This window comes from Amphiprion ocellaris, chromosome 17 (assembly GCF_022539595.1).
Source record: "Amphiprion ocellaris isolate individual 3 ecotype Okinawa chromosome 17, ASM2253959v1, whole genome shotgun sequence".
In the NCBI taxonomy this organism is placed as follows: Eukaryota; Metazoa; Chordata; class Actinopteri; family Pomacentridae; genus Amphiprion; species Amphiprion ocellaris.
In genome coordinates this window covers 31,518,457-31,532,973 of record NC_072782.1, presented here as the reverse complement: position 1 = coordinate 31,532,973, position 14,517 = coordinate 31,518,457, and the positions used below count along the sequence as shown (strand labels likewise).

At 39.1% G+C, this 14,517-nt stretch overlaps 1 protein-coding gene across 4 annotated transcripts in view; it reads left to right on the top strand.

Annotated features, from left to right (window-relative positions):
* Positions 1-12,969, top strand: part of dcc (DCC netrin 1 receptor) — a 305,906-nt gene extending 292,937 nt beyond the window's left edge. For all 4 annotated transcript variants that reach the window (XM_055004135.1, XM_055004134.1, XM_055004133.1 and 1 more), the window contains exon 29: positions 2,572-12,969. In XM_055004135.1, the coding sequence (XP_054860110.1) occupies positions 2,572-2,661 (90 nt within the window). In that variant the 3' untranslated portion in view covers positions 2,662-12,969. The remainder of the gene's footprint in view (positions 1-2,571) is intronic.
* Positions 12,970-14,517: the final 1,548 nt, after the last annotated feature.

The window sequence follows — 14,517 nt, the reverse complement described above, 5'->3', positions numbered from 1 at the left end:
TTGATTTCGCCCATTAAACTAGGAATCCTGTGAACTTTGCATTCCCGTTGATCGCTTTCCAACTTTTTTTTTTTGTTTTGATTTCCTTCCCCCAGGCTGCCATTGGTTCAGATCAGTCAAACTGCTGGGACTCGAAACTTGCCGCTCATAGATAATCCATCACAGTCAACATAAAGTCACCTTTTTTACTTTGCTCCGTTGGAAGCGCATATTGAAAAGCCTGCAATGCACTGCTAGGCAACAATAACTGAACTCTGACAGAAAGAAAAATCAAACATGACGTTCATTGTGATAGATTAGGTATTTGCAGCAACTTATGACTCTATGCAAGTTGACTTACACCAGAATGAACGAACGAGTCAGAGGATGTGGGAGAAACGCATTAAAATCTAAAAAGCATGACCAGGGAAGTGGTTGGCAGCACTGAGACTGATGTGATTTATGTCCCTTCTCCATTGGTTTGGTGCACTAAGTTGTAGCAGCGTTGCCGCCTGAATATTTGCTTTTTTCCCGGCTGGTTCGACTGTGTCGACCTGTGATATCAAACCACAACAGGCTCGTTATGTTTCCATATTCATGCCGTGCCAAAAGACATGTCGATGCATATGTTAAACACTGAAACCCCTCTAGACCCTTCAACCTCAAACACAAAACTAGAGAAACCCAATACCTAGCGCCTCGACTTAATGGAACAGGAGGAAAGATGATCACAAGAAACAGCAGATGAAGTGATAAGATCCCTCCTGTTGCTCTTATTTGTGGGATTTATTAGCATCCTCCTCCACTGAGTTCTCCTCAGTTATTGGACTGTACCTCACTGATCGGGAACCTACAGTAAGAAACAGAAAACACATCTTCAGCCACCAAAGCTTCAGCACAACTTTCTTTATTTACGTGGATCCAAGATTGCCTGTTGGTGGAGGTGTGAGGTGATCTTCTCTGGAATTTCTAGTCTATTTTCCTCAGTATCTCTTTTGTTCTCCACTCTCTTTAACAAACAGTTTGATTTCTGTGAACCAGCCATCATCCAAAACCCATGTAGCCATTCCACATCCTGGATTTTAGGATTAAAAAAACATAAAGGGATTTAAATTGTGAAGAATCTGCAAGACCGGTTGGAATCATGTGGCTCTGGATCCAGCTAACTCTATTCTTACAGGACTGTACAAAACCCTCTATAGACTCCCACAGTCTGAGTTGTACCCCACTTATTTGTCATGGTCCCTTCTCTATTGGTTTGGTGCAGTAAGTTGTAGCAGCGTTGCCACCTGAATATGTGCTTTATCCCGGCGGGTTCAACTGTGCTGACCTGTGATATCAAACCACAACAGGCTCGTTATGTTTCCATATTCATGCCGTGCCAAAAGACATGACGATGCATATGTTAAACGCTGAATAAACCGAGCTGAAAGTGGAGGGTTCTTTAGGCATCTAGGTGTTGTCAGAGTTGCCTTTGAGGTGTCGGTGTGCATCTCACGTTCTACCTAGCTATCAAAAATGTGTATTCAGGTCGTAGTTTAGTAATAAAACCCTTAACGCGCCGGCGAATCTCTTCTCTTGCCAGGCTGCTAACAGTGCTGTCAGCTGAAGTGGCAATCACACTGGCGCTACCTCGGTCTGGTTCGGGAGCAGTTCAGCCATTTTCACTCGGAGCTTAGAGCATCAGAGCAGCGAGCACATTGCAGAGAGTAAATTGCATGCAAATTATACCGCTGCTGCTACACTGACTATATATCAGAGTGTTGTCAGGATCTGCCTCATGCTGAAATACAGATGCTGGAATGCTGTTGAATACAGCACAGTTAATGTTTATGTACAGATACGAGAAGCAAACATAACAAACTTCCAGCGCAGGTTTCATTCCATTCAATATATTCAACAACATTCACATTCGGTACAGTTGTCTTTTGATGCTAAATCTACTGGAGGGAGGAGTAGCTCATTTAAAAGCTGCTGTGGAATGTATGGGTTTCATTTCTCTTCTGATCTTCAGCTAACTGACAGCAGCCTCACTGTTTTCTCTTCTGCCAAAGCTGTAAAGTAGTCTGTTGAATTGGAATTTTCACTGTTATTCTGTCAAGGAGTTTGTTTGTTCGTGAGCTGAGTAAGAAGAGCAATAAAAATACAGTTGCTGTGAACTAATTAGACAAAGAATGGTAGCATCAGTTGCGTCACTTCAGACCTTGAACCTGAGGTGACAAACCTCTGCTCTGTGGTGTGGATGAACAGTTGTCGGCACACAAATGGAACAATAAGTACATTCAAAACAGCAGCAAATGGTTTTATTAGTTTTTGTTCTGGTAACAGTTGCATCTTTGTTGTTCTGAAACTTTTTTTTTTTTTGCATACCACCAATTCACAACAAATGTCAGCTCACAGCATTTCACATAGCAAGGTGAAGACCTTACAAATTATAAATGAAGAAGCCCAACAAATCCAAAGTTTCCTTCAGATTGCCTTTGAGAAAGTACTTGGGGACAATGGGAAGGAACAAAAAAACTCTTCTTATATGTTGAAATAGGTTTTTTAAGGCTTGCTATAATGTAACCTCTACTTTTTTTTTCCTTCCAGGTTTACGAGCAAGATGACCTGTCAGAGCAGATGGCCAGTCTAGAAGGGCTGATGAAGCAGCTCAACGCCATCACCGGCTCTGCCTTCTAAACTCTGAGCCCGGCCCGGCCCAGTCCTGAGCCACGGTCCAGTCTGGAATCCTTCTTCAAGCCTCGATGTCACCTGCTGTCCATTCTCCAACAGGTCAATCTGGGTTTGAAGATGTCCTACACGGAGCCAGATCTATGTCTGTGTTCGGGTTGAGTTTGTTTGGTTTCTACTGGTCTCGGCTAGTATCCACTGGGACCGGGATTGGATAGAAGGGAATTAAACAGAGGATAAACACTACAGCAGCACAGCATCAACTCCAAGAACAGGACTCGTGTTGAAGGACTTCTTTAGGAGTTCAAACTGAAACCCCTCTAGACTCTTCAACCTCAAACACAAAACTAGAGAAACCCAATACCTAGCGCCTCGACTTAATGGAACAGGAGGAAAGGATTATCACAAAAAAAGCAGACAAAGTTATAAGATCCCTCCTGTTTCTCTTATTTGTGGTATTTATTAGCATCCTCCTCCGCTGAGTTCTGCTCAACTCAGTTACTGTGACTGTACCTCACTTATTTTTCATGGTCGCTGTTGGAAGTATCCGTTTTGTCCTTTGATTTCGGTTTGGGTATTCCAACTTTGTGCGTTTACAGGATGTGTATATGGTTTGAAAATGCTTCGGGAACCTACAGTAAGAAACAGAAAACACATCTTCAGCCACCAAAGTTTCACCAAAACGTTCTTTTTTTTTTTTTTTTACATGGATCCAAGGTTGCCTGTTGGTGGAGATGCGAGGTGATCTCTGGAATTTCTAGTCTATTTTCCTCAGTGTCTTTTGTTTTCTCCACTCTTTAACATAAGAGTCTGATTTCTCTTAACCAGCTATCACCCATAACCTATGTAGCCCTTCCACCTCCTGGATCTTAGGATTAAAAAAAACATAAAGGGATTTAAATTGTGAAGAATCTGCAAGACCAGTTGGAATCATGTGGATCTGGATCCAGCTAACTCTATTCTTACGGGACTGTATAAAAACCTCCATAGACTCCCACAGTCTGTTGCTGCTCTTGACCAAGCCTTTACTCTCCCTAGCCCACAAAAACTCCAATCTTTACCCATGAGGACTTGTGTCGTTGCCAAATTCTCATCTTGGAAAGCTTATTGTAACTTTCTTTGTTTTTGCTCGCTGTTCAAGTCTGTCTCAATCCCAAACGTGGACTGGAAGGCAGTGAAGAAGATTATCTTCAAGGAACAAATGTGTCTGGGATGCTGGAGTTGCATTGGTGGGAACAGTCCCTTCTTGGAACAAAGGAAATGTTGGTCAAATGGTCATATCAGAAACGTGTTCAGATCAACTCTCAATATGTTATTTTTGCAATTTGTCCAGTTGACACTTACTGAATCAAAGTTACGGTAAAAATCCATCAAATAACAATTTGTTGTCTTCGGGAAGAGATGTGCCATGATCGCAAGATGGCAGTTTGTTCATTGAGGTAACAAAGTATGTACATCAATCAGCCACAACTTTAAAACCACCTACATTTTGGATCTTTTGGATCCTGGAGGTTTGCCGATTGGGACCTCCATGAATCTGACTGTTTCCAGCATATCCCGTCGATCCTTGATCAGATTTAAATGTGGGGATTTTGGAGGCCAGATTAACACCTTTGGCTTTTTATTCAGCAGTTATTGAAGTCTTGCTGGAGAAGGTCACTGGCGTTGGACAGTGATGTCGCCATGGGTGGGAAGAATGTTTAGGTGCATCGTACATGTCGAAATAACATCCTCATGAAAGACCCAGAGTTTCCCAGCAAAACATTGCATCACGACTAGATGATTAGTGGTTTCACTTCACCTGTCAGTGGTTTTTCCAAGTTGTGGCTGATCTTCACAACTTCAAACCAAGAGAGGGCGCTGTGTTGCTCCTGTCAAACGTGGACAAAATGGAAATTTGGCGTTACCTGAATGGTAAATTGAGGATGAGGTGTTACAGCAACAGGACTAAGGTATATTATTACTGAGAGTAGAGATGTTGAGGTGGCCAGTGATGATGGAAATGGGATTGATCTCCACCATTGTTTATTTTTTTCAGTACATGTTTGGCTGAAGGTGAGCGTGTTGTTTTTGGGCCTGCTTTTGATGAATCTGTATTTATTTTTCATGAGACAAACACACGTGTACCTCTGTCGACCTTGACCGCCCATGTCGGGAAATTGCAAAACCGCCAGCTTCACTTTGAGTTTACTTCAGGGGGTTTTGGTTTTTTTTATACAAAAAACATGAGAAAAATTAACAAAAAAGATACACGCAAATAATGCATATTCCACAAAGTATATTTTTACATTCGGTGTCCTGTCAGAGCTGTGTTTTTTCCAGATCAGGTTTTTTTAAAACACATTTCCGCAGAGAGCCGCTTTAACCACGACAAGATACGAAAACCTACAGCCTTTGAACGCATCAAACACAACTGCATTTAGTTGAAAATTCTGTCATTAGCTGGTATAAACAGACACTTTTGTGCCATTTTCAGTTTTACTATAAGCAGCCTTTAAAAAAATGGACTGAGGGAAGGATTTTTGAGGGAACCTGCAGCACCTTTGGGTTTCAGGGTGACCTCTGCAACACGAGGTCGGTCAGGATCCGCCTTTCTGTTCTTTCAAACAACTAGATTTGCATTGACAGCAGGGCAAGGAATGTGATTTTGAGAATTAGAATGAGATTAGATCGGTTGGGATGTTTTTGTTACTCTTTGTAAAAATAGATTTGTGAAATGTGGCGGTGGGGGAGTGAAAAAGGTGTACACTGTAAAAAAAAAAGAAAAGAAGAAAAGATCCTAGAAGGTTGATTGAGTTTTACAGACAAGTGAAGTGATAACCGGGCAAAGATCTCACTTGTCTTTTTATACTGCTGCAGCAATTCATTTTGCATAATGTCAACTGTCTATTTTATGACATAATTGGAAATAAGTGCGATTCCACCTCTCGATTTAAGGAAAAGAATAGAAAAAATGGAGGCAGAGTGCATGAAGAAATGACTTGTAAAGGTGGATATTTTTTGCGTTAGTGCAGAAAGGCAAGGACTTAAAATGACAAATGATTCATTTGTCAGCTCGGAAAGAAAAAAAAAACAGGCCATCAGTATGCTCCATATTTGACTGTGTCAGCCCAGTCACCATATTGTAATTTGCAGACCTTTATCTTTCTGTGATGAAAGGGGAAAAAGCCTGAGGGAGACAGAGGGAGCAGAAGCAGCGAAGGTGGATTGATATGCAGGGTTTGGTTTGTATGTGCAGAGCTGGGGCACAGAGGAATGAGGCCGTGAATTCATTATAACGCCCTTCTCAAATATTATGATTCAAGCTCACGCTCGCTGGGCCGTTACAGCGGCGGGGAAAAGTCCCGGGGACGGAGGGATGGAAAGGTAACGTCTCAGCAGTGTGAATGTCGGGATGAAAGGTTGAATCGGTGAAGGCAGGCGGGCGGTTCGGGGGATCAAACTCATCAACGAGCTCCGAGAGATACATCCATCCAGTCCGAGGCTTTCAAATTCGCTCAGAGTCACTTTTCCTCTCCTCCTTCAGAGAGCTGAACCATCCACAGACTGAAATTTGATTTAGAGAGAGAAAATCTGATTTTGAAAAGGTAAAAACTAAATTAAATGGCCTGGCGACACAAGGGATTTGTTCTTGTCAGTATCAAAGGGGGAACGACAGAAGATACAAGAAAGGAGTCGAGTTAAATGGTCGTACTGGTGGTTTTTTAGCCCATTAAATAGTAATGATCCATCAGCTCTTACATCAATCGCTTCCTCTCTGGAATTTGTGAAAATCAACTTGCAGACACTTGAAACTCTCAGCAATTCAAATAGGTGCGATGTTACGCTCACTAGAGCAAATCATAGCTTTGTTGGTCAGATTAAGATTGAGGACGTCGTCACAACCAGAAAATAGCGGCGAAACATCACCACAAAATTGTTGCCGAGTGTGAATGAGAAAGGAAGTCAGTTTTTAGAAATAACTCTTAAAGCATTAATTCTTAAACCAACATAACACCCAGAAGAATAAAAAAGCTAATCTGCCAGCAGAACTACTGTACTGAAACCCGCTTTACTTTATTTTAGTCAACGTTACATAATATGTCCTTCTCACAACTATTTCATAACCGGATTCTCTGACGGCCTGCTGGACCATGGCATCCATGTTCCCTTCTGTTGGGTTTGCAGCAGTAGAGCTTTTCAGTGCTTTCGAAGCTCATGAACACCAGCAAATTGGTTTTCTTTTTTGAAAAATGTGTGGGTTTGTAACAGCTTTTCCACACAGCTATATCATAACTCCCCTTTTGTCTGTTTCCATCCTCTTTTTTTTCAATTCGTACAAAAAACCGAGTAGAATAAATCCTGGTGTAAATGTGATTTAAACTTCTGCTGAAGCTTCTGCTTCGCAAAGGAGACAAAAAGTCCTGTCAGCGAGGCCACTAGTGATTGGGATAACTATTTCAGGACCATACAAGAGACTTAAGTGTTTTTTTATGCCTACACCTGACAAAACAATGGTGGAACATAGAATGTACTCCACCTGAAGGAACCAAACACCTCGATAGTGGTTCGCATCGAAATTACATTACCGTGCAAAAGTTTGGGGTCACTTGGAAATGTCCTTATTTTTGACAGAAAAGCAGTTTTTTTCAATGAAGGTAAAATTAAATGAATGATAAATCCAGTCTAGACATTGATAATGTGGTAAATGACTATTGTAGCTGGAAACAGCTGATTTTTAATGGAATATCTCCATAGAGGTACAGAGGAACATTTCCAGCAACCATCACTCCTGTGTTCTAATGCTACATTGTGTTAGCTAATGGTGTTGAAAGGCTCATTGATGATTAGAAAACCCTTGTGCAGTTATGTTGAATAAAAGTGTGAGTTTTCATGGAAAACATGAAACTGTCTGGGTGACCCCAAACTTTTGAACAGTAGTGTATATTCTGACTAAAATCTGATTGAGAAAAGGTGATTTAGACTCAACTTTTAACTGTGGGTCGTCTCTAAAAGACAAACTAATCGAAGCAAAAAAATGTTGGAGTATCTTGAAGATGACGAGCAGGACTGAAAAGTTTAAAACACTAGCTCATGTTTATACTGGCTTCTGGTGTTTACATGGAACATCTGAGCATTTTAAAGACGTACATCTCAGAGGCTGATTGATTCTGTTAGTGGATGATGTTTCCCTGCAACTGTCAAAACTTCCCTTGATTCTGATGACTTGAGTTCAGATGCTAGACATTAAAATGCAACATCTTCCCCTCCATATATCTCGCTAACATTCTTCAGTTGCCAAAACGTGTCAAATGTTTTATTTAGCACATTTACTTGTCCTCACACATTTTTTATTTGTTGCCTTCGAGATAAATAAGACATCCTACGTGCCTTTACTTTCCACCGCAGCTTTCTTTCTCCATATTTAGCCTCTTTATTTGAAGCCTTTGTAAAATGTAAGAATGAGCTCTGTGTTATGTTAATTTGTTCCTCCTGTAGATGAGACGAGCTGCTCTACTGAGGGCTTTTCCCAAAAGCGTCGTGTCGCTTTTGAAAGCCAGAGCCTCAAAAGAAGAAGTTTCACTGCAGCAGCACAGACGTGGCTTTTCGACAGCTGTCTGGAAACACAGTTGACACATCAGACGTAGTAGATCTACCGATGGCAGTGATACTAGATTGTCCTGCGGTTAAAATAACACCCCTTGGATCCACAAAACGGCCAACATGAACATCCAAATGTCCCGGAGCAGGAAGCTAAATCCCCAACTGGCTCAATCAGTGACACATATTGGAAGAAAGTCGTCATTTACTTTTTGATTCAGGCCAAAATACGTTTCTATTTGAACAATGAAGATTGTTTCACCTGATTTTTTAAATAAAATTACATGCAACTTAAGAAAACACAGAAAAAATATAGAAATGAGTTGATGTGTATTGGAAGTTTAGGACGTAATGTCAGAAATTTTGCTTGTTCAAGAAGTTTTCTTCTCAATAACACTGCAACACTTGAGAAACAATACATTTAAGGGGTTGTCTATTAGTCATTAACAAAACCATGACATGCAGGAGGTTTAATATAATGTTTTATTCGGACAGTTGCAGGGAAGTAACATCCACGTAGATCGCCTGTTCAAAAATTTTTACAGTAAAAACCTCTATTAAATTATCACATGCTGTGACACGATGATAAAGGCCACAACCCGCCAATGAAGAATTGCAGTATTTCTCAAAGGGTGTTGATGGGGACATACCTATGTAACATTTGTTCTACTCTACTCAATTCAGGGCCCAAAAAAATCCAAAATGAAGACTTTCAAAAAGGCTGCTTTTAACCGCTAATCAATACAGTTCAGTTCCTGCTTTTCACCACTAGATGTCACACTTTTACATATTAGTCCAATCATTGAAGGTGAGAACTTGCATTAGTTGTCCTACAAAAAAAAAAAAAAGATTTTCTAGTCATTCCTCAATGAAAATCTACTTCTTGAGATTTGGTTATCAGATCAACTAACAGAAATATCACTCACCCATTTTTCGGACACGTCACTAATCAAGCAGAAATGCAAAACATTTGCTGTCTGTTCCAGAAAACTGATTGTCTTAAGGTTTTGGGTTGTTTTTTAAAGCCCAAATGACCATGGATACAGTAATCCTGTTGTCAATTGCAGTCTCACTCGATTGTGTCGCAGTTAATTGTTAAAAAAAAAAAAAAAAATCAAACTGTATTGAGACAAAACATCTGCAGGTAGTTATGTTTTGTCATGGTAGCGCCCTCTAGTGGCCATAAACAAGTGGAAACAGGTATAAAGACATAAAGTAGGCATGAGGAGGAGGTTGGGGTTGATGGATGAGTTGACAAAACATTACTTTGCCGTTCTGAATTGGATCTGGTATTATTTTCATCCACGATCTGATCACAACCTGAACCATGGCGACAAAATACCAACCTGTCTGCACAAAATTACATCCCTACTTGTTTCCAAACAATCGTGTATTAGATGGGGCTGGACTTGTCACCATGGTAATCCAAAAAATGGACTTCAAACATGTAGTTAAAGACTCTTATTCTAACCCAAACTTTGACATTTTGTCCGAACCCTAACCAAATGTTTTTGAAGCCTAACCTTTACCAAGCTTTTGACAAGTGAAAGCACCTAATAAATCGAAACATTCTCATAAACAGAGCCAGAAATACAAAAAAATAGATCAGAAAATGATACTTAATTCTCATAGCGATGGTCAGGTTACTGGTCTGCGCTTTCAACTTCTAATTCTGCATCCAAATTGGGACTTTTTACTCTTTAAAACTGGCTGCCTTTCCAAAACAATTGCATTACCTTCAAAATGTAATTGAGAATACAGTCCAGGTGTATGAGAACCTCATTTTGTGGAGACTGGGTCATCATTCAGGTTAGAAGAGATGCTGTCAGAAGAATGAATTCAGACTGATGGATGAGGTCACTCAAGTGCAGAGCAAGTTGATTTTTACAGAAATAACCTGAAATCCAGAGACGGTCAAAGAGAATTAATCTCCAAACAAATGGAAAATGTAAATTCTCAAAAAATGGGCTGAAATATCAAAAATAAATAAATAAATACTGACATTCTTCTTTAACTGGTGCCAGAACAGAAGCGTCCTTCCACCCTCTTCCATTCCATTACCAAGCTTCCACTTCCTTTTCATCAACTTTTAAAGTTTATACAGGAAACAAAAGGGAAATGGAAGGTTTTGAGTAAAAAGGGAACTTTTTGTTTTGCGTTGACCAGCACAGATGTGTATTTTTTCTTTTATTTTGGTTGAACGTTACACTAAAAGCTTCCCTTCAGCCGTCTGACCCACCTTCTAGCAGATAAAAGTGGGTTTTTATTTAGTTTCCTGTTGGCTCTACATGTGTATTTTACTGTGGAGGGAAGCGTTGCTGCAGCAGAACTACATTAAAGAAAGCTGCTTTTTTACAGTGTACAGTTCCACTAGAGTAGTAGTAACTTTTTATAATCAAATTTAATATATTATTATTATTATGACTTCATTTCGAGTGCTCTTTAAAACTATTATTTATATCTGTGATATTTCTGCAAATGTACATTTAGTTTAGCAAAGAACAAAATGAAAAAGAGGACTGAAGCGCTGTTTTGTTTTGTTTGTTTTTAGTTCATTGCCTTAAAAGGTTTCAGTATTTTTTTAAGATAATATTGTAGATTATTTTACAAACCGTTGAATGGAAACCGGTTTCGCTACGAGGGGACACAGTCACCACCATTTTCTGTTTTTTATTTTCAGTGTAAATCTGTAGATCGGGACTCTGATCACATCTATGCAGTTCTTCTTTATAAATAAACCCTGTTTGAAACGACAGACGTGTCCGTTCGGTTCTGAGATGCTCTGAAGTCGGGAGTTTTGACACTAGAGAGGCGAGGAATCGGAGGTCGAGTGTGGAAATAATGTGAAAATTCAGATTTTGAGCATTTCTGCAGAGACTTTCTTGTATTTGTCGAAGGTGATGCGACTGAAAGCAACTTTTTTTGATGCGTTTAGGGGCAAAAAACACTTTTTAGTCTTGAAAACTTACATCTTCCTGTACATTTCTGTTATTTGTCTTGTGACAATAACGCTGAAATTTTGTCAATATAATGTTAAAATTGCTTATGTATAGATTTGGACATTTTAAAGCTGCAAAAACAAACTTGTCAAACATTAAATTCAATAAAGAAGACTAAATAATCATATAAATGCAGAAAACAAACACTCACCATCTACTTTATTACACAAATCTGTCATTTAAAGCAACTGAATATAACAGTTTTTCCATAAATTCTACTTTTATGAAGCTTCTCCATTGGTGTTACTGAGTTGTGGTGGTTTACTGGACTGTGTTACGTTTAAAACGTTCCCTAATATACGTTAGTTGGGTGGACAGAATGTTAGGAACACTTTTAAATCCAATACAGACCAAAGCAACATCACCACCATCCACTAACAGCTCAATAATAAGAAGTAGAATCATCGTCTGAACCACTAGAAGCTGCGAAAAGTAGAATTTATGGCAAAGCTAGTGTTTAAGATTACCTTAGATTGAGGAGTTTATATGATGAAATTATAAAATACGAAAAAATGGCTTTTCTTTTTTAAATTCAGGTCATTATTATACAATATTACAGGATTTATTGCACCTAATTGTGTTTAATTCCAGCAGTTTTGGTCTCAAAATGTTATCTGATGCTTTAGTATCAATTAGTTTTCCTGAATTCTGTTGTCATGACTTCAAACATATAATTTCTGATAAATCATCATGTATACATATCTGGGATTCTCTAATATCAATCAGAAATATTGGTCTCTAACTGTCCTGTAGCCTGCAGATGTTGTGTTTTTGTTTGTTTTTTCATAAGATGCTAAATGAATGTGTCCCTAAACGCAGCATCAGTGTTAAACTGCTTTCAGCTGCATTACCACGAGGCGTCAGCATCATTTTCTTCACAAAGTTTGTGTTAAACTGCTGCCTGGGAGGCAGGACATCAGTGTAAAAGACGCTCCGCAGGAACGTAAAGTAAACGCTCTTTGTAGGTAATGAAGCAAAATGTGCACAAACGCACCAGGAAAGTCCTGTAAAAGCAGCCCGTCCTCGTGAACCAGCGGTGACTGAAACTCAGAAACGCCGATAAGATAGAAACTGGGGGAGGCTCAACTCCTGCATTTCAAAGGGAAACTCATTAACTTCTTTCTTTAGGCGCTTCGCTCCTGTGTGGGAACCACTGAGGATCAAAAAAGGGACAAATTACACGGTTTAGAAAAAATACAAAAAAAGGAGGGTCAGAAAATAGAAAAAACACCAGAAAGAAGGTGGTCAGGGATGAATTTGGAAGAGGCCTGATGTGGTCAGTCTGAGCTTAGAGAAGGGAAATAAAGAGACTGATTTGGGGTGAAAGGGGCTAAATTAAAGCGACCTTATCTCCTCTCACACAGACAATTACTTCATTTCCAGAACATCATCGTTGGACAGATGAGCTGACAGATTCCCAGTAAATACTGTTTGACTTCATCCTTTAAAAAAAAAAAAAAGAAGCCTAGATACATTATAACCAAATTAGCTTAGCGACTGCAATATTTAAGAGTGTACATTTTGTTCATTTGGGGAAGGATGGTGATGATGAGGATGAGGAAGATGAGGACGTATCTCAGATGAAGCAAAGCGAAGTTTCTATCCACAATGTTGTATACAATTGCTGGTTTTGTAATGCACTGTAGAACAGTCCCATGTTCCTTTTTTATAGAAATGTTATTTCAATGGTGCATTCTTTTTGTTTGATAAATAAAGTTTTGATACAAAAGCAAACTGATTTTTGTTCGCATAATTACGAGTCTCTGTTTTATGGGAGTCTAAAAAGCAGCAAGGATACAAGGAGGAAGCAGAATAAGGACAAGAATGATTAACTAATGAATCCTAAATATCCTTCATGTGTCCAGAGAAATGCCCTTAATTCCTCTGCACAAAGACGGAACTGGTCCAGCATTAAAATGAGATAAAGATTAAAACTCCAGATGCTCCAGTGGATATTATTAATACTATTATTTATATACAAAGGAGGTCCTCGGTTTACGACGTCCTCAACCTACGGCGTTACGTCGGAACTGGTTACGTGGAACTAGAGCGGATGAATACGTCGTCATGCGGCGCTATCAGACGGTTTTGTTTCCATTCTCTGGTTGTACAACACCTTGGATTGTGCTACATTCACTAACTTTCTGTCCTTCATTATGACTCCAAAGTGAAAGTCAGACTCCTCTGATGCTTTGAAGAAAAGGAAAGCCGTCTCTGTGGAAGTGAAATTAGACAGAATAAAACACTGAAGTTGTAAAAACGGTGCATCATATTCAGTTATCTTCTGTTAAAATGATTCATACATGCATGAAAGTCGTTGGTATTCATGACTTTACTGAAGAACTGATCGACATCGTGATGCACGGAACGGATTTGTTTATATTTCTGCCAGAGTTTGGAGTTACGTTGATCCGTAGGAACGGAACTCCAACATAAGTCGAGGACCCCCTGTATGTGTACAGGGTTATTCAAAAAGAATGAACAATTTAATTTTGTAATATTTTAATAGGGAAAAGCAATAGAAAACTCTTACAAGTGTTCAATGTGGCCTCCACCTGCAGCATGGGAAACATCAATGTGATAACGGAGTTCCTCTCAGACCCGTATCAGCATCTCACCATCCACTGACTTGATCGCTGATGTTACTCAATGTCATTCAATGACCTTAAGCATCAAATAAAAGCTGATTGTGAGTAGAATACTTGTGACTTGGCTGGAGTTTTCTACTGCTTTTCCTTCCTTATTAAAATATTGCTTAATGAAATCGGTTCATTCTCTTTGAATAGCCCTGTATATAGGTTCTTTTTTATTAACTGCCATCACACTGTACAGGAAACAGCCTTATAATGTGTACGTACAGATGTTTATTTCTATATAGATGTTCCATATATTCTGAGAATGTTCCGTATGTTTATATAGATGTTTTTTAATGTTATATTAAGATTTTAGATTTACAAGTAGTTTTTTTGCACGTTGTATATATGCAACTTATTTTTGAACCTGTATATTTTCATTGCCTAGTTCTAAGTCTTCAGTACATCTATCTATGAATAAGATCCAACAACATAACATGAACCTTGGACAAAGATGTAAAGACGATAAAACGACGACTGTCTCACTTCTTATAAACAGAAGTTCTCAGTATTGGTCAAATATAAAATCCTTTATTATTATATGGATTATGTGAACTGGGAGAGTCCATTAGAGTGTGATGTGAATTCTGCCACTGGAAAAAAAAAATCCCATATAAGACCTGACAAAACACAAATACAAACATCTATAGTCA